This window comes from Schizosaccharomyces octosporus (assembly GCF_000150505.1).
Source record: "Schizosaccharomyces octosporus yFS286 unplaced genomic scaffold supercont6.2, whole genome shotgun sequence".
Taxonomy (NCBI): Eukaryota; Fungi; Ascomycota; class Schizosaccharomycetes; order Schizosaccharomycetales; family Schizosaccharomycetaceae; genus Schizosaccharomyces; species Schizosaccharomyces octosporus.
The window spans coordinates 2,471,345-2,490,991 of record NW_013185620.1 but is presented as its reverse complement, the minus strand read 5'-3'; the positions used below and the strand labels follow the sequence as shown (position 1 = coordinate 2,490,991).

Sequence of the window (19,647 nt, the reverse complement as noted above, 5' to 3'; positions counted from 1 at the left end):
AAAAAAAAACACAAAAACGAAAAAATAAACAAATAAATTCAGTGCATAAAAAGAAACTGAAAGATTGGATAACGGAGACAAGCTGTATCTATATATGCATTTTAACACTCAAGTCTTCTACTGACCACCATCTTGCTCCTTCCTTTCACAATAGCTAATATTACAATTATAAGGCAGGATTAACAAATAATCCTGATTTATAAATTATACTTGTTAACATTCTAAATATTTAATCAGCTTGCTCACCTAATTTACGGGATAACCGGTGCTATAAAATAGTTGGTGAACAGGTACGAGATTTAGTCTAACCTTTTTATATACGCTTCAACACTTATATAATATATATATAAAGGGTTTACTGGATCTCAACTACTAAAAGCTTTGTTTGTATTCGATTACTAATACAAAGTAAAGTGGATAGTGTTCAAGACCAGTTCTTGATTACATACTCCTCATCTCATCAGGATTTTATTAAACATTTCAGACTCTTTATAATACATAGTTGATTGTCTTTCTTTAAGGCATATTTCGAAAGTATTTTAGTGGTTTCATTTTCACCTTTTAAGGGTATGATCTCTAAAACACTACGCGCAGTCAAAGCGCAGCAATCAAAGCTATTCTCTTCGAGGGTATTAAGTTCGAAATTCTATAGTCATAGACATTTTTCAGTTATCCCAGATATCCGCCAATGTTTATCTAGAAATGCGAACGGTATTCATCCGAAGAACGGCTCGAAATCTTATGTACCCAAACTAGCTTCACGGGATTTTCATCAAAGCTCTCGCCTTTCTCAAAATAATTCATCAAAACCGGATCCCAATTCAAAGGATAAGGGAGAAGACAAGAAAAACGATGATAAGAAGAAAAATGATTGGGGTGGTGATGGAAACAAAAAAGTATTTGAAGTAGCTTTGAACGGAAATACCATACTTGGAAGTATTTTAGTGACATACATCTTATACAATGTTTTATCGCCTGGCGCAAATATGCAAGAAATTACTTGGCAAGATTTCCGTCAACAGTTTTTGGATAAAGGTCTTGTTGAACGTTTAATAGTTGTCAACCAAAACCGCGTCCGCGTGATTTTACGTGGCGGCATGCCTAACGCATCTGGCCAGTACTACTTTTCAATTGGATCGGTTGAGTCTTTTGATAGGAAACTAGAGGCTGCGCAAAAGGAACTTGGAATTCCTTCTTCAGAATATGTTCCTGTAGCTTATCACGATGAAGTTTCCTTGCTTGGTACTTTGCTATCATTTGCCCCTACTTTATTGATTATAGGAAGTGTCATTTACTTGTCTCGTCGTGCTTCTGGTGCCGCTGGCGGAGGCCAAGGCGGAATTTTTGGAATCGGAAAAAGTCGAGCAAAAATGTTCAACCATGAAACGGACATTAAAACCAAGTTCGCTGATGTCGCCGGTGTTGATGAGGCAAAAGAAGAAATTATGGAATTTGTGAAGTTTTTGAAAGATCCTGCATTTTACGAACGATTAGGTGCGAAGATTCCTCGTGGTGCTATTCTTTCTGGTCCTCCCGGTACAGGTAAAACCTTACTCGCCAAAGCTACTGCTGGAGAGGCCAATGTTCCTTTTCTAAGCGTTTCTGGTTCCGAATTCTTAGAAATGTTTGTTGGTGTTGGTCCATCGCGTGTACGTGATCTCTTTGCGACTGCAAGAAAGAATGCACCTTGTATTATTTTTGTGGATGAGATAGATGCTATCGGTAAATCAAGAGGACGCGGAGGCCAATTTGGATCAAATGATGAACGTGAAAGTACACTAAACCAGCTTTTGGTGGAAATGGATGGTTTCACTCCCAGTGAACATATTGTTGTCTTTGCAGGTACAAATCGTCCCGATGTCTTGGATCCTGCTTTGCTACGACCTGGTCGTTTCGATCGTCAAGTTCATATTGATCGACCCGATATCGGTGGACGTGAACAAATATTTAAAGTACATTTACAACGTATCAAAGCCTTTGATGATCGCAACATAGTCGCTAAGCGTTTATCTGTGCTTACTTCCGGATTTACTGGTGCTGATATAATGAACGTTTGCAATGAAGGTGCTTTGATTGCTGCTCGTGGCGGTAGTGACAGTGTTCAAATGGTCCATTTTGAGCAAGCAATTGAGCGTGTTACCGCTGGTTTGGAGAAGAAGAGCCGAGTCTTGAGTCCTGAGGAGAAAAATACTGTTGCTCATCATGAAGCTGGTCATGCTGTTGCTGGTTGGTTCATGGAATATGTTGATCCTTTATTGAAGGTATCTATTATTCCAAGAGCTCAAGCTTTGGGTTATGCTAGCTATTTACCAAAAGACCAATACCTTATGAGTAAAGGTCAAATATTAGATCAGATGGGGATGGCGCTTGCAGGCAGAGTTTCGGAAGAAGTATTTTTTGGAACAGACAAGATTACTTCCGGAGCATCCGATGATTTCCAAAAGGTGACTCGAATGGCTCAAGCGTATGTTACTCAATTTGGTATGTCTCCTTCTGTAGGTACTATTTCTTATCCTATGGATTCTCGTGAAAGTGTTCAAAAACCATTTTCGGAAGCCACTGCTCAAATAATCGATGAAGAAATAAGAAAACTTGTCAAATTTGCGTACGAGCGTACTAGGAACTTGCTCATAGAACACAAAGAAGGATTAGAAAACATTGCCAAACGTTTGCTCGAGAAGGAAGTTATTACATACAGTGAAGTTGAAGGAATTCTCGGTCCTAGGCCTTATGCCCATCGCCATATGGATATTTCAGGAATCATGCGTCAGTATGGAAACAATACTTCATCTGATCAGCAACCCTCCCCTTCTGCGGGTCCTTCAACCAACTAATGTATATTTTGAAGAAAATGTTATGGAAAAATTATGAATGATTAGAATAGCATTACATTCAGTTAATGAAGATTCATTAAGTTAAAATAGCATATCAAGTTCCTGCGTAACTGAGCTGATACATGGAAAGATGTTTAAACGTTCTGATCGAGAGTGGAAGTAAAAATAAAACAACAATGGGTTTAATTGATCGATTCATTCTTATTCAATGAATCAGCGTAGATATAAACAAAAATAATGAATAATGAACACCTTTGTATAAGACAGTAAGCCATGCCATGACCACACAGGTATTCCTCCTCAGCCAGCGTCAGTGACATGAAAAGGTTATCCACAACCGAACATTTTAGAATGGATTTGATTGTTGCTACAATTCTTCTAAGTTTATTTATTCATTTCTTTGACAAGTATTTTAAGGAAAAAACCATAAATGGGGTAATTACAGAGACCACGAAAGAGATGAGAAGCAACTAACGAAAGGACAGATTTATCAAGTTTATTTAGCTTGTAGTAAAAATGAAGAGTTAAAGAAAAACAAAGATATTTTCAGAGAACTCTTAGCTTTGAAGAAAGAGTTAAATCGCACAAGCAGTCAAGATGAATTTGCCAAATGGGCTCGTTTGAACAGAAAATACGAAAAGCTAAATCAAGAGTGGGAAGCACAATCCAACGTTGTCCAAAAGTTTCAAGAAACATTTAAAAAGTTTGTTAGTATCGTTCTCTGGATACTGACTAGAGGATTCCGATTCTACATTCAATACAAGAAATCTAAAGCACCTGTTTTTTTCTTACCAGCGTTTTTACTTCCTTCTTGGGCTTTATGGTTTTTATCTCTTCCACGATCTAAATATGGTAAGCTTGTGAGACAGAAGTCGTAAATCCAATCTCATTTACTAACATCTTTCTTATAGGTTCAGTCAGCTTGACGGTATGGAACTATGCAGTTGGAAAGACGATCTCTGCTTTTCTCTAATACATTAATTCTACCAATGGTTTCGATTTTACCACATATCACTCATATTTCTGAGACAACACATGGCAGTCGTCGCAGTTATTGAAGGTTTCCAGTATTTTTATTCTCGGCAAGTCATGTCTATAAACCTAATGTTGGAAAATAATCCGTTTTCATTCCAGATGAATGAATTATTCTGTGTAACTCAAATTTACGAATGAATCATATCTTATATTAACATTTATGCCATGTTAGAATGCTTTTGTAGATTCACCAGAGCAGCACAAAATACACATATACTTTCTCTTTTCAATTCTTAAGTTCAGGTCTTTAATTTACTTTTGATTCAACCTCTCATCAAAGAATTCCTAACTGTACTTCCTTCCTTTTGTACTAAACCCTTAGGTACACTAGCAAGTTGGTAGCAAACCCCCACATGGTATTGTTTGTGGAGTAATTTTTGGATTCAGTAAGTGTATCTATTTAGACCCCCATCTCTTTTAAGGGCTCAGTGGGGGCATTAAATGATTAAGATCTTCGTCATTCTCGATTCAATGTACTTGCCCATGGTTGATCTTCACTACTCGCTTAAGAGATCGACATAAAAAAATGCAATGCGCTTTAGGTATTTCTTGATACATGTAATTCATACCTTTTCATGACTTATAATTGAAAAAAGTAACTGGATTACATTAGATTTAATATCTTATTAGCTGTTCTCTTTGTTGCACTCTAACCTTTTGCTCTGTCCATATAAGTGATACTTGTTTCCTGTGGTACGTGTTCAGCGACCAACACTAAAGTCAGGTCTTACCAAGTGTCATTCCTTTTAAAGATCAACTGCATTTTCTCCAGGAAATGTCTTTCAATACGTTGCTACCAATTGTTATGCTGGCGTCCGGTGTCGCCAATACCATTTTGTCCAAGTACGAAGCAGCACTAGATTTTAGAAGGAAGAATTCAATAATGAAGACTCATTTGCTAACCATTGGGAATTTTTTAGATATCAGGATACTATTGCAGAGGATGCTGGGCCAGTAAAAAGTATGGCTATCTTTCAGAGCCTAAACATCTTTTTAGGTGAAGCTTGTTTATGGTTTTATGTGTTTTATCGACGCTACTCTAGAAGATCAGATTATGAATCATTGGAAAAGTTAACTCTCAAGGAAAAGGCCGCTTTAGCATTGCCAGCTATTATGGATATTTCCGGCTCCACCTTGATGAATGTCGGATTATTGTTTACAAGTGCTAGTATTTATCAAATGACAAGAGGATCCCTGATCTTGTTTGTTGCTTTATTTTCAATCACATTTTTGAAAAGCTACATTGGGCGCCATCAGTGGCTTTCTTTGACTTTTGTGGTGCTCGGTGTGGCATTAGTTGGTTATTCTGGTTTCACAGCAAATGTTGGATCAAATCCTACGTTAGGTATTTCTGCAGTACTTATTGGTCAAGGGTTTTTGGCTGTGCAATTTACTCTTGAAGAATACATCTTGTCTTATATCCATGTTGATCCTCCCGAATTGGTTGCATATGAAGGTACTTACGGTGTCATTTTTGTTCTCCTCGGTATGGGCCTTTCTTATTATTTTGTTGGTTCCACTGAGGCTGGAAGGTATGGTTGGTTTGATTACTCTCACGTTTTCTCCCGACTAAACGAACTTCCTATTCTTTACTTCATCTCCTTCGTTATTTTAATCTCCATTGCGTATGTATTCTAACTTTTTTGTTTTGACTTTCGTTTTGTTTCTTGAATTTTGGCTAACTTCATAGCTTTTTTAACGTAAGTGGTCTCTCCATCACTCACATATATTCGGCTACTACACGTTCTCTTTTAGACATTGCTCGAACGTTCGGTATCTGGGTTATTGCGTTACTCTTTGGAATGGAATCATTTCATCTGCTACAATTTACCGGATTCGTTTTGCTCATCTATGGAATTGCAACTTACCATTCCATAATAAAGCTTCCTCTCGCTGAAATTTGATTATATTGTTCGCTTTCCTTTTATTTTAGATATAATTACTCCTTACTGCTATGCAAACTAATAAATTAATTCGTACTTTTTTAGACAAACATTAATATTTCATTAGGTAACGTCCATCCCAAAAAAAAAAATAAAAATAAAAAAGAAACCAAACTTCTATCCCAGCAAAAGATATTTTTCATCTATACTAATAATCACCGAGTCTTCTTTCTCACTTTTGTGGCACGTGACTCCTCTTCGTCAGATCTTTGGATATCACGTTTGAAGTCATTGTCATTTTTCTCGTATTCTTCAGAGCTTTCTTCATCAATATTAAATAAATCTTTCGCATTCATACGAGCATCTGAAACATTCGACAAGCCTTCGTTGTGGTTAGTATTTTGAAGGTCGTTTAGACCCTTTTTCTTTATTAAGTCATCCGTCTCCTGTTCAACCTCATCTGAATCAGATTCATCTTCCACAAATTGTAAATCAACATTTTCAGTAGGAAGACGATCAACATCGATACTAGAAAGTTGTTCAACATCAACCATCGGTTCTAATGCGATAGGATGCTCATTAAAGCAATTCAGCATATGAACTCTATGTTTACGAACACCTTCATCCACAGAGATGATGCTGCCCAAAATACTAGGGAAATCACTTATTCTACGTGATCCCTCTCGTTCGATTCTAGAAGCAAGGGCAAACAATTCATTTGTTAATAAGTCAAATCCATTACCCAGGGTGGCTTTAACGCGAAGTAGACCACGACTAGATTTTGATACATCATTACTAAATTCAACAGGATCCATAATAGATAACAGGTACGGTTGATTTGGTCTTAACCATCCTTGTTTTTTCTTTGAAAAATAGAAACCACCATTATGAACGGCGATACCAACTGCATCGTAGTGAAAACGCTTGCCATAGAGTTCCAAAAGTTCTAAAAGCAAAACGCCGTAATTATCTTCTTCACGAATTGAACCAGTACTTAATCTCGGATGAAGTTGAAGAAAAGAGACCACCAAACAAACAATAGCGTAACTACTAAGACCACCCAAAAACACCTCATTTAGAGCTCGCATGTTTAGGTAGTGTTTAATGATAATTACAAGAGGACGAAGAGCAGGATATTTCTTCAAAAAGCCGTTCACAACCAGACATGTTTTAAGACCTCCGGCTTGGTTGAAAGATACATCGACATGAATCTTCGTTATTGGATCCACAAATTTGATGATAGGCACATTAGCAGTAGTGATAACTTGGATATCAGTGGCTACTTTAGATTTCCTTAGGTGATGTGCCAAAACAAACATATCCTTTTTGCTTCCACGGTAATGACTGTCTGAAGACATTATTACCATATCCAAATCAGAGGTAGGAAGATAGAGTCGGGTCTCGAAACTACCAAATACATATACCGAAACGTCTGGCCACTTCTTTACAACGGCATTATTAATGCGTGAAATTAAAGATTTTCGAACAGCATGCTCTTCAGGCGTCGGCGTTATATAGTCGACAAATTGAGTGATATCCTGATGCAAGAGTCGAGACACTTCAATATCTGCTTTGTATGGTCTATGCCAAGGGCAAGAACTAGGATCAATTTCGTATGCCATACGCTTTCTTTTCCTACTTGATTGTTCATTTTGTTTGTTGGCCTCGTGAAAAAATCGACCGTTGTTTTGCATAAATCCAGGAATATTGTTGGGCCCTGAATCATTGGTTTCGTCTTTGGAAGTGTCATTTACGTCTTCATCACTATTCCAATCGAAACCTATATAATCTGCATTTTCATCCACAGCATTCTTTGGTTCAGGTTTCGGCTTCTCACTTTTATCATCCAATTTTTTTAAACCTACTAAAATAGAGGGTGCACCTTTCTTGATTGCTTCTTCCGGAAGATCTAACTTTTCTAGGGTTTCCAAAGGATCGACTCGTCCTGACTGATTCAATGACGGCTTTGAGGGATTATCTATATCATTTTTTTGTTGTGAGTATTGGGTGCCATCACTTTCTTTTCTGTTTTCCCCCTGCTCCTGCTCCAAAAGACTAAAGTTATTGTTCACTTCCAATTCGTCAGGGTATTTCGATTTCCTTTTTCCATCATTCTTCTTAAATCTGCGATTCCTATCATCCTTTTTGAATATTCTTCTAGGTAAAGGTTCACGCTCATCAAATTTTGATTTCTTTTTTATCTTATTAGCTTTGTTTGCTTTGGAGAATGTACTTTTTTTAGCCATTTCCCAAGCCAAAGGGAATTATCTCCAACAAATATCAATGTAGAAATGGTCCCTTATTTATATAAATCCACAAATTTGAGAGTCAATCCTTAGACAATGACCACATACAAGTCCAGAAAATTTTGTGGTGATTTTGTTGCACAATTCTCAGATTCCTATTACAGCAACTTCTCTATGTCACGTTAATGCGCGTTAAACAATAAAATAGAAAAGTAGTAAAAGTATAAATTATTAGCTCTGTAAAAATAAAAGGATTCTTATACATTTGTTTCTGGACGAGTTAGGTACTAAATTGACGGAAGAAACGTTTGAAGTTGTATAATTATTAGTAATCGCGTAGCAGTTTCTCTGAAAACTGTCATCAAAAAAAAAATAAAAAATAAAAAAAAGTCTAATAACAGAAATAGAAATAGAAAATTTTTAACGATAGGATTGTGAATAAGGATCCTGATGACGAGATCCTAATCCCGGGATAAACGGGCCAGTTGATGGGGAATGATTTCCATAATTTTGAGTAGGTGCATGTGTCATGCCAGGAATTTGTGGATTCGCTGAAGATGCGGCAGCTGCTACTGAAGGTGCAAATCCTGGTGCATTCCCCAAACCAGGTAAGGAAGGCATAGAAGGATAAGTCTTGTTCGCATTCGACAAGTTTTCCACCGGTGAAGTTTCATCAGGTTCATACGCATCTTCTTCTTCCGCTACAGCACGTCTTTGTCCAATAACAGCTTCAGATTGTTCTTCACCCAAATGATGGCGGTCCAAGAAGGATTCTTCATCCTCTGGACGAGACCTTGACCAAAATCTAGTAGTTTTGTCGTTGGAGCCAGTGCAAAGTAAATGGCCTAGTGGATGATATTGCATACTCCATATACCGAGCTCATGAGCATAAGGAATTTCAGCAATAGGATATAATAAATGAGAAGAAGATGAAAGGGTGGTGTTGGGATGTTTTTCGTGGTGTTTCTGCTGGGAATACACGGGTGGCTCGTCTAAACTGTAATGATTGACGCTTCCATCAGAGCCACCAGTTGTAAGTAAGTTGCCATGAATAGGGTGCCATGTAACACAATTAATATCTTTCTCATGGCCTCTCAAAACTCGGATATCTTTCATGACTCGTAAATCAAAAATCCGGCAAGTACTATCTCTTGAAACAGTAGCGAGATAATTATTTCCAAATCCTTTTTGGAAACTTGCCTGCATAATCGTATTTTTATGTCCATGTAATGTAGCAAGACAGGAGGCAGTACGAGGATCCCAAAACTTCACTAAGTTGTCTTTAGATCCAGAAGCTAAAAGGCCCTTGGAAGGGTGCCAATCCACCGTTTTGACATCCCAACCATGTCCTGTGAGCTTTTGCTCTTCAACGCTCATTTGGAAATTCCATATTTTCAGAGAACCGTCGTCACTAGCAGTAACAAATTTACTATCATTCGGCGAGAAAGCCACATCTCGAATTTCCATTTCATGAGCTTGAAGAATTTTTACATTATTCAAATTTGGTTCGAAATACTTGATAATACCACCTCCGTCACCGGAAATGAGCCAGCGGCCATCTGAGCTCCATTCGGCGCATCGAACAGCATAATCGTGACTCTGGTTAATAAGTTCAAAATTAAATGTCAGACCATTCCACAGGGTAAATTCTCCTGTAGAAGAACCCGTTAAAAGTCTTCTGCCATCTGGTGTCCACCGCACAACGTTAATAACATGTCGTGCCTTATTTGCAGACGTGTGAATATACTTAGTACATAAAGAATTAGCGTAGTTATATTTATATTCGCACGGAGGATATAAATTTAGAATGTGATTGGGATTGGGCCTAGGAACATGAACGTGATACATATTGCTTCGAAGATGCCGATTCAAAACATACTGGGAAAGATTGGAGCCATAGTCAACGGTTCTTCTCGTCATAGGCTTTTGAATAATTCTAGCATTTTCGGCGCGCTCCATCCTTACTGTAAAAACCAAACGTTTATATTGGAACCCTTAAAAATGAGAAATTTACAAAGGAGAGAAACTTCTTTTCCTTCGTATAATAATGCAAGATGGTATTAACTATTAATCTGAATGAATTCAAAGAAAGTCCGAATTACACGCTCTACCTCTATGTTGGAAGTGGTGCTGCGTATGCGATAAATGAAGGATGCCTTTCAATTAATGTAGGAGACAAGTGAATGAAAGATGTAGTCTTTTTTTACTACTTTTTTTTAGAATAAGAACTGAAATATTTAATGACTGGAAAGAATCAGGTAGAACCTCAAGTCGTAATTTCGTCCTCAAAGTTGCAACCAAGAAATGAGTTTGGATGTTATTATTGTATTCTTTTCATTTCTTATTCTGTAGCTCTTATTTCCCACAAAAAAAAAAAAAAAAAAAAAAAAAAAAGCCCCTTTTTACTCGTCAAATGTTCAAAATTTCAAGAATTCCCATAAAGGGCAAGAGATATTCCATTATAAATAATTTTATGTATATACTATTTTAACACTAGAATTAGTTTTATTAAGGATTGAATTCAGATTGACCTTTTTTATTTTCATCCAACGCTTTTTTTGTCTCACAAAGAAATTCAATAATTCAGTTTCGTAAACAAGCAACGGAATGACAGTTTTAAAACGAAATTATTCATTTGAAAACTCTGAAATTTTATAAAAACGAATTGCATCAACTCTGCATTATCGAGACAAATTGATTTTTATTTTTTAGTTTTTACTCAAGGATGTTTGTTTACCAGTTAATGACATAAAAGGTAGCACGTTAAACACAATGAAAATATAAGTACTACTTACGATAATACGCTATCCATGCATCATGTAATATAATTATAGCCTGTGTTCTCAGAAAGCAGTTACCAGAGAGCATTGTACAGAACAGACTTCGATTTTGGAAACGATAATGTCGAATAAACAAAGGCCTACCCTGCCTCCGAAGAGGACAATTAATACAAAGCTATCAACGCCGGTCCACATCGCTCCTCCGGTAAGTCCAGAGTACTCTCGTTTGACGCCGCAACGGCATAGTCCTCCTGGATTTGGAAATCATCGAATATCATCGGCCCAGGAACTATTTAAGAGAAAAAAGAATGCACAAAAAATAGACCATCCATTGGGTTGGTTACTCAAGAATCGTCATGTGAATGCAAATTCTCATATTCCTCAACGGACGACAAAGACATCGCAAAAGCTTGTGCTTTTACCAGAAGATCATGCTGTTAATTCTTTCGAAGAAGATCCTAGTGTTTATGAAGATGTAGTACCGTTAAGTTCTTATAACATGATTAAGTCAGAAAACCTTTCGAAGGACAAAAGAGAGGAATTAGGATTTCCAAGAGCTACAGCTTATTCTATATGTGACGCCTTTCAAATACCAAAAGTTAAACATTTTTTGAGAACATATCACAAGGTTAGGCCGAGAAAGTACGATGAGACCTTGTATGCCGTTTACCATTTACCATTAGTGTATGGTAGATCTGAATCCTGTCGCATCGCTAGTGGCCCTCCACCACCAATAGAACAAGAAGATTCTCCTTCTACATCCTCTGATCAATTACAACAACTAAATGAGGAATCCACATCCACCACCTCTCCGTCCGCAAGTTCAATCGCTCAAATGTACCGCATTTCAGAAAGTACGTTTAATTCTATGTTAACCCGCTAACTTATTCTTAGTTTTTGTTTTCTCTTATGGTGTTATAGTGTTTTGGAATTTTTCACTAGGGCAAGAGAAAGATATTCTAGCAGATTTAACTTTTGCAGGAGGAGAGAACTCATTGATGATTAAGCCTTTAGCTGAGGAGGAATGTGAAGTTGAAGACCTACATTTTCATTACGCCCCTCATACCAAACGACCTCGCATTTATAACGATATGATTCATATTCCTTCCGCTGATATAAAAATGAAGCTTGTTATGTCTCATGCTCTTGCACAGTCCGTCAAGCTTTCCAGATTTGAACTCCGGACGGATGTGACAATGAATTCAGCGCTAATATTCCCTAAAAAGCTAGCTTTATACGGACACTTGGGCCTCTCTAGAGCGGAAGTTATTCGAATGAGCGGACATTTATTTCAATTGCGTGTAGACGTAAATCTGATTAGTAATGTATTAGATACGCCAGAATTTTTATGGGATTCTGAACCTTTGCTACTTCCTTTATACACAGCATTTCGAGAATACTTAGAAATCGGGCCTAGGACGAATGTGTTGAACAAACGTTGTAAGGTTATATTTGACATGCTCGATATCTTTGGGAAATCGAGTGCCGATAAGAAAATGAATTCCATTACATGGATTATCATTATTCTAATTACTTTGTTCATGATTGTTTTTATGGTATGTTTGTTTGACAATGATACACTACTAACATTCGCAGTTTGAGGTTATTCTTCGTTTAAAGTTAGCAAAAAGCTAAACTTGTTAATAATTAGTTATTTTAATTTCAGGATGGTATTGAGTTTTTGTTCGGTCTTTAGGTTTCTTACGAATAGAATAAATGTTCCCATTTTTCTCTTCTGTTATGACTAAAAAGTGGTAGAGAAAATTCATCCCTATCATTATAGATTTCTCTAAAATAAATATATTAATAGTGGTAGTACTCAAGGACGTTATGCTCAACAAAATCAGGCTGCAAGTTAAAGACCTTCAATGCCTGCCTTTCAAGATCCAAGTAGTAAGTGTCGGACATTTGCAAAAAACTTTTCTGGCTTGCGGTTATGAATTGAAAAAACTCATTTTTATTTGGTAATTCAGTAAACCGTTCAAGAGCAATCTTCATTTGTTTCTCATAATCCTCTGGTACATTGAACTTATTTGAAAGCGATAAATGACTTAAAATAGAAGAAACATCTCTATGCTCTTGAATAAGCTCTAAAGCACGTACTGGTCCTATTTTAGGAATTCGAGTAGAAAAATCAGTTCCACACATAAGACAGTATATCTGGAATTGTCTATAAGAAATGTTTAGGCTATCGCAAATCCGCATTGGATTTACATAGGTAAGAAAATGGTAAAACAACTGTGAATTATCTAAAAAATCTGATACCATGGGAGCACCTAATGCCAATGTATCCGTATCCTGAGTAGCAACAACGGTTGCCAAATTCTTCTTATATATGGCAGACGCAAACGCTTCAGCTTCAACTGCAATGGGGGCATAAGTCACAGGAATATTCAAAATTTTTAGCAATTCAATCAACTCCTCAAAATGCTGTTTGGTTGGTGAGTAAAGACGACGCTCATATTTTATCAGTTCCTCCTGTACTTTTAGTCTACAACTTCGTAAGGTCTCCAAGTCAAGCTTTCCAAGTAGATAAAGAACACATAATTTTAGGTCTCGGAAATCAGAGCGTGGCTTTAGTGTTTTAAGGTACTCGTTTACATCAGAAAAAGAGCCCAAATCACTCAGTAAACCTATCAACTGATTATAGAGTTCCTCAACTTTTTCTAACTTTTTCTGTTTCAGTTTCTTGTCTATGGAATTTGGTGAAGGGACTCGAACGTCCGGTGATTTTGATGCGGATTCTAAATCCTCTGGGTTAACAGGTGTGGGAAGTTTTGTATTTTCCAAATCAACATCTTCAAGCAAATTTTCGAGTGAATAAAGAACTTCATCAAGATCAAAATCAGGAACATTAAATTGTTTTGTCTCGCTTAGCAAAACCGATTCAAAAGTCTTCTGAAGAGATACACGTTTGGATATATCATTACGGTCCCTTATAACATTTTCTTTTAATAATTTTCTTTTTTCATGTTCTTCTGCTTTGTGTTCGTTTGGAATTGGATTATCAAAAACAACGATTGGCATTATTTTTTGTCTGCGACAATACCTAGCAAGCTTGAACGCCCATTTGAAATGATTAAAGCTATAGTTTAAAGCGGTGTACTGAGAGCGAAAGTTCCGTATAAGCAGTAATGTTCCATCTATGGCGACCACTGGAAATAAGCTGGAAAATGAGCTTGCTGCAATTGATTGAATACTTTCAGGAGCAACTCTCCGAAGCATCGGTAGCAAACCTTGAACACCCATTACAATTCACATTAGAAAGACGAATTTAGGCCAAAGCTAACTGGCAACATCACGCATTACCAAGCTTGCTTTTTCTAAATTACAAATCGGTCATGCTCTGTCAGTTACTTGAAGATGAAGTAACGAGTTGAGATTCGAAGATTTCATAACAGTAATGCTTTCTTTATTATACATTGTTTTATTGTCATTTTTATTTTTTGTTACGAATGTCTTCTATAAGATATTCTCTAGGAGCAATACGGTGTACCCAAAAGTGATATTTCTATAATATGCTTATAGACGAATAGCAATCGAAACACAATTTTAACTTGTATAAACTTATTACTTTATTTATTGATATCTATTTAAATCCAAAATCCATGACGGTAGCCGTCAATTTGCTACAAAATATGGTCTAAAGTATTCTAAATTACTAATGTACAGGAGTTCTTGAAGAGCGCAAGTTCAACAACAGTTAGGGTAAAGGACAGGAAGATGGGTCTTTATCCTTTACTTTCAAGGCCCAAGCCGGATAATCCGTTTTATAAGACCATTCCTCGCTCTCATAACGTAAAGCATGCAACCAAATCCCAAGTTCCTCTGGACTTGGGTCGGTATACAAGGGCGAACCACATACTTCACAATGCTCACCTGTCAAGAGTTCACCAATTCGTTTATCTCTACGAGCTTTTGCTTCTGCTTGTGTTTCGTTGGTATACCATTCATATTGTAGTAGAGGAGAAGCAGTTTCAGTTTTGCCAATTTCAGAAAGACGCATAATTACGGAAGCATTATCTCCTTCTCCATTTTTTCCAAGGGAGGAGCCCCAGACTCGTTTATTTGCGTATATAGGGTCATTTGCAATCGGGTGACCCAGGTATTGCAAATGAACACGCAGTTGATGCGTTCTTCCGGTGAGAGGCTTACAATGAACAAGAGAAGTATTACCATCAAATGCGATTCTACGAAACACAGTGACAGCTTCTTTACCGTCTGGATGAACTCGGTTAAGTCCAAGGGTAGGGGCAACAGTCAGAAGACGGGCGTCACAAGTAATTTCTTTGTCGGCGGGGAATTCACCAACGACCCTAGCAATATACTCTTTTTTCAAAGACTTACTTATCATGTAAACACGCATCTCTTCAGCTGCCTTTGGGGTTTTTGAGAAAAACATTAGTCCAGACGTCAAGCGGTCGAGTCGGTTGCAAGGGTAAAGAAAGGGACATTTATTTTCCTTCATCAGAATGTGAAGAACAGTATTGTGGTTGTAACGTCCAGTGGGATGGACTGGAACACCTGCAGGCTTGTCTATTACAACAAATTTTTCATCTTCATGAACAATAGCAACTGGTTGATCAGAAACAGGAGGCTCATGGCGGTGAGCGTGATGGGAGACTATATAGCCGTTGTTGATGATGGTATCCACGTTTCCAACTTTATGATTGACATTCACTTGACCACCACGAATGGCCTTTTCGTAATATCCTGGCTCACGATCTCGGAATTCTGTGTTAAAAATCTCCAAAAGCGTTTTTCCATACCAGCGAAGTTTTGCAAAAGTTATGTATTCGTAAAAATACGGCGGAACGCGTCTTAAGCCATCGCCATGGTAGACATATTCACAATTCTCCAAGGGATCCCTTTTTGGACGCTTGTACATACCTTTCTGCCGTAAAGTACTGAGAAGTCTGATTCCCCGAATAGTGGTGGAGGTCAACTGCTGCATAGGAGGCAATCTTCTTGAACAAGGACATTTTATTTTACACGGTAAAAAGCAATTCCTATCAAAAACAACGTTAAGAAGAAGGAAACATTTGAATAAATTTCAAATTCTTTTACAATCAATCCGCTGATGAACAAAATTTTGGGATCCTACCTCTTCCTTCTCTTTTTATCGTAATATTTTACTACGGTATCGTACTACGATATTCATGGTAAAAAACAAATTTTATTTATTCATGAATTGTATTTAGCAGATGTACTTTATGAATTTTATCTTTCCATTTAAATTATCAAATATCAAATTCGTATCTCTTCTTGAACGTCTGCTGACTTTCAAGGAAAGGATACTGGTCGAGCCATTCAAGAGAGCAGCGATGCAATTCTGCAGCCGTCGTAGGGTTGAATGCCACTAGATTGAGGATACTCTTTTTCAAAATAAGTCATTGAAAGGTTATCCGACTATCTGATGAAAGGACTTGAGTTCAGAAATGAAAGTAGGAATTTTATCGTCTTGCCATTGTCCAAATCATAACCGCAACGACATTAGCAATGCGAGAAATAGCTTTAAATTTTTCAATTAAATTTACTAGTTTATTATACAATCTTCTATGTTCTTCATACTGGATCATACTGTTTATTTGCATAAATAAATTCCATGTAATATTATTATAAGTCATTTGTCATATAATATGATTTTACCAAACCGATGGTCTAAGTCTGCGCCTCTGGTAATAGTGGCATAGTGGCTGTTTGAATACAACTTTCGTTTGGTTTGCCGTTTTTTGTCTCTAAATTAACATATTATTGTTCAAAAGTAAAAAATTATGGGAAAGTCTCAGTCGAAACTGTCACAAGATCAACTTCAAGAATTGGTTCGCTCTACAAGGTGTACGTTGGAAATACAGGAGTTCCAAAGTTCAAATTCTAACTATTGTAGTTGACAAAAAGGAGCTACAGCAATGGTATAAAGGTATGCTTCTTCAGCCGAGTTAAAGCCAGGCAATGCTTGCTAAAAAGCACTTTCTGCTGTTGCAGACAAAGGACTAACATTTGCTTTAGGATTCTTTAAAGACTGTCCTTCTGGTAATTTGAATAAAGAAGAATTTCAGAAAATCTATAAGCTCTTTTTTCCTTTCGGTGATCCCTCTGCATTTGCAGAATATGTCTTTAATGTCTTTGATACAGACAAGAATGGAACGATTGACTTTAAGGAGTTTATCTGTGCCTTAAGTGTCACATCTAGAGGTACACTCGATGACAAGTTAGTATGGGCATTCCAGTTATACGACCTGGACAACAATGGCTTGATTTCATACAACGAAATGCTTCAAATTGTCGACGCTATCTACAAAATGGTAGGAAGCATGGTGAAACTTCCTGAAGACGAAGATACTCCTGAGAAGGTACGATTTCATGATGAAACTACAAATGTCAAAGACTAACCAGTTCTGTAGCGCGTGAACAAGATTTTTAGCATGATGGACAAGAATAAAGATGGTCAACTAAATTTGGAAGAATTCCGTGAAGGTTCAAAGAAAGATCCAACAATAGTCTCTGCTCTTTCCTTGTACGATGGGTTGGTCTAAATAAATGAGGATATTCATGGATTAATATTTTTGCCAACCATGGTGTTAAAACGTAGAAAACATTTATCCTTTACAGTGAAGTTTACTATTCTTCATTAGTATGCTTCAACATTTTCTTTTACTTTCGTTGATACCGATATTTTTTACGTCAAATTTTTCAAACTTCAGTTTTAAGTTGATTAGGTTTATTCTCTTTTTTTTTACCGTTTCATATTAGTTAGAATAGGTATGAATTATGTTTCTCAGCTCTTAGTTTAATTGCAAATTATACTCTAGTGAGAATCGACTCGCTGCATTAAAACTGTAAAACGTTGGTTTCTATAAAGGAGATTGCAATGTAATGGGAATTGAATCTTTTGAGAATCGTTTATGTTTCTTCAACCATTACTTCAAAGCACAGTTTAAAATCTCACAAAGCTAAAGTATGCGATCAATTTTAATATTTCAAAGCGATAAAGTGTTTTAGAGTGCTAATCCATGTAGATTAAAAAGCTTCGTTCTAGCTATATAGCTAAAATGAGTAAATAAGTATTACTGAATGTATGGTTATATAGTTAGATAATAATGATTTTTTAGTCATAAGGCTTTTATACTAAAAAGCATAAACTGGTTTGGGGATTATTTGTTGTTGTGATCATATATTAGCGCTTCTAAATTCAACTCTACTATTGTGCCTTTACTTCAATGGTTCGTGCAAACCTCGAACTAGTCAAGGTATGTACCATCTTATTGTTGTAATCCATTTACTAACTATTATTCAACTAGTTTACTTTATATTGTGCGCTTCCATTGGGGGCAATGTACTATATTGGACACCCTAGCTATTACGAGAAAAACATCGAGCGTGTATGAAGAGATTTATGTAAATAAGTAGCTAATGTCTATAGGCAAACTTTTGGAAAAACGATGACAGAACAATTCCCACTGAAAGAGAAGAAATCCACGACGAACTCGAAAAACTCCGTGAACAAAGACGAATGCGTAAAGTCGAAGAAATCCTTAAACAAGATAAAACATAAACTTTTTTCCATAAACTCAAGGAAAACTTGCGTTCTGTTGTTTTTCCTGAGTACAGTTTCTTATCTAGGGATTGCCTTCTTAACTTCTTTTTTTTCAGTTTTTGATCACACAGCAAATCTCTACTTAAGTCAAAATGATTCCCAAATAAGAAATAATCTGTTAGGAGGATTTTTTAAGGCTTGGATCCGCTGGGATGCAATTTATTTCGTGGATATGGCATTGCAAAATCGACTATTCGAACAAGAGTGGGCATTTTCAGATTTTTGGAGCGCCTTAATACGATTTGTTTGCTTTGGCTCGAAGGATGTAGTTGTACTAGGATTAGCTGCGTGCTGCTTAGCTATCGTCTTACATGCCGTTGCGGCAGCGGCTTTTTATTGTACTACGAAGGTGATATTCTTGGATAAACAAATTTCAGTACTCTCAATCATTTTCTACCTATTATCTCCCGCTGGAATTTTTATGTCAGTTGGTTATACGGAATCAGCTTTTGCTGCATGCAGTTTTCTTGGACTCTTGTGTTTTGTACGAAAGAGGCAGACGTTAGCTATGCTGTTTTGGTCGATTTCTACATTTTTCCGAAGCAACGGTATTTTCTGGTCATTTCTATTTGTTATTCCCACAGTTGAAAGCCTTTATTCTTTTGCGAGACAGGAGGTTGGATTTACTAAATTTTTCAGAACTGCCTTCATAAACGGTTGTAGATGTATTGAAATTGTTATTCCTTTCTTTTATGGCCAGTTTCAAGCTTATAAGGTATTTTGTCCTCATGCTTCCTGGTGTCTGTCGTATCTACCATTCATATATCCTGCAGTTCAAAAGAAGTATTGGAATATTGGTTTTCTCAGTTACTGGACACCAAACAATATACCCAATTTTCTTCTAGCTTGTATCACAATTGTTCCTCTTGTCTTTTCCTTATGGTATTCAACGTCATTCATAAGAACGGATGCAACCATACGATATCTCTTTATTCTCAGTCTTTTCTATCTATATCTTGGAATCTTTCAAATGCATACTCAAGTAATAAACAGACTTTCGTCAGCTTTTCCGCTTCTATACTGGTCTTTAGCACATGCCTGGTCACGAAGCTCATCCCTGCATATTCGAAAATTCACAGAAGCTATTCTCTTCTCATGGGTTCTTTATAGTCTCATACAAGCAGGTTTGTATGGTTCATTTTTACCTCCTGCTTAGTTCTTTTCGTAATGAAATTATTAATAGAAGATTTATTGACATGAATATAGCACTTATTCAAACATATTGCTTTGCACCTCTCATCAATTATATAAAGTTGACTAAAATAAAAGCTA

General features: G+C 36.8%; 10 protein-coding genes across 10 annotated transcripts; 6 read left to right on the top strand and 4 right to left on the bottom strand.

Annotated features, from left to right (window-relative positions):
* The first annotated feature begins 44 nt into the window (after positions 1-44).
* SOCG_00541 (m-AAA protease) lies at positions 45-3,013 on the top strand. The gene has a single exon (XM_013162961.1). It carries the CDS (start codon positions 570-572, stop codon positions 2,832-2,834), a length of 2,265 nt encoding a protein of 754 aa, XP_013018415.1. The 5' UTR covers positions 45-569; the 3' UTR covers positions 2,835-3,013.
* Positions 2,960-4,163, top strand: SOCG_00540 (GET complex subunit Get1). The gene is made up of 3 exons (XM_013162960.1): positions 2,960-3,269; positions 3,320-3,686; positions 3,746-4,163. Exons 1-3 carry the CDS (start codon positions 3,153-3,155, stop codon positions 3,805-3,807), a joined length of 546 nt encoding a protein of 181 aa, XP_013018414.1. The 5' UTR covers positions 2,960-3,152; the 3' UTR covers positions 3,808-4,163.
* A 74-nt stretch (positions 4,164-4,237) lies between these two features.
* SOCG_00539 (NST UDP-galactose transporter) lies at positions 4,238-8,231 on the top strand. The gene is made up of 3 exons (XM_013162959.1): positions 4,238-4,712; positions 4,790-5,494; positions 5,560-8,231. The coding sequence occupies exons 1-3, from the start codon at positions 4,645-4,647 to the stop codon at positions 5,771-5,773; spliced, it is 987 nt and encodes a 328-aa protein (XP_013018413.1). The 5' UTR covers positions 4,238-4,644; the 3' UTR covers positions 5,774-8,231.
* Positions 5,810-8,091, bottom strand: SOCG_00538 (poly(A) polymerase Cid14). The gene has a single exon (XM_013162958.1). It carries the CDS (start codon positions 7,996-7,998, stop codon positions 5,968-5,970), a length of 2,031 nt encoding a protein of 676 aa, XP_013018412.1. The 5' UTR covers positions 7,999-8,091; the 3' UTR covers positions 5,810-5,967.
* Positions 8,025-10,105, bottom strand: SOCG_00537 (WD repeat protein Pfs2). Its single transcript, XM_013162957.1, has one exon. The coding sequence runs from the start codon at positions 9,955-9,957 to the stop codon at positions 8,419-8,421; it is 1,539 nt and encodes a 512-aa protein (XP_013018411.1). The 5' UTR covers positions 9,958-10,105; the 3' UTR covers positions 8,025-8,418.
* A 666-nt stretch (positions 10,106-10,771) lies between these two features.
* SOCG_00536 (Sad1 interacting factor 3) lies at positions 10,772-12,527 on the top strand. The gene is made up of 3 exons (XM_013162956.1): positions 10,772-11,632; positions 11,673-12,334; positions 12,375-12,527. The coding sequence occupies exons 1-3, from the start codon at positions 10,900-10,902 to the stop codon at positions 12,411-12,413; spliced, it is 1,434 nt and encodes a 477-aa protein (XP_013018410.1). The 5' UTR covers positions 10,772-10,899; the 3' UTR covers positions 12,414-12,527.
* Positions 12,418-14,254, bottom strand: SOCG_00535 (XP-G family nuclease). The gene has a single exon (XM_013162955.1). The coding sequence runs from the start codon at positions 14,025-14,027 to the stop codon at positions 12,582-12,584; it is 1,446 nt and encodes a 481-aa protein (XP_013018409.1). The 5' UTR covers positions 14,028-14,254; the 3' UTR covers positions 12,418-12,581.
* Positions 14,255-14,331: 77 nt separating this feature from the next.
* On the bottom strand, positions 14,332-15,857 carry SOCG_00534 (tRNA pseudouridylate synthase). The gene has a single exon (XM_013162954.1). The coding sequence runs from the start codon at positions 15,730-15,732 to the stop codon at positions 14,482-14,484; it is 1,251 nt and encodes a 416-aa protein (XP_013018408.1). The 5' UTR covers positions 15,733-15,857; the 3' UTR covers positions 14,332-14,481.
* Positions 15,858-16,407: 550 nt separating this feature from the next.
* On the top strand, positions 16,408-17,632 carry SOCG_00533 (uncharacterized protein). Its single transcript, XM_013162953.1, has 4 exons — positions 16,408-16,616; positions 16,666-16,698; positions 16,788-17,131; positions 17,183-17,632. Exons 1-4 carry the CDS (start codon positions 16,553-16,555, stop codon positions 17,312-17,314), a joined length of 573 nt encoding a protein of 190 aa, XP_013018407.1. The 5' UTR covers positions 16,408-16,552; the 3' UTR covers positions 17,315-17,632.
* Positions 17,633-17,913: 281 nt separating this feature from the next.
* SOCG_00532 (pig-V) lies at positions 17,914-19,594 on the top strand. The gene is made up of 3 exons (XM_013162952.1): positions 17,914-18,028; positions 18,080-18,160; positions 18,202-19,594. Exon 3 carries the CDS (start codon positions 18,221-18,223, stop codon positions 19,529-19,531), a length of 1,311 nt encoding a protein of 436 aa, XP_013018406.1. The 5' UTR covers positions 17,914-18,028; positions 18,080-18,160; positions 18,202-18,220; the 3' UTR covers positions 19,532-19,594.
* Positions 19,595-19,647: the final 53 nt, after the last annotated feature.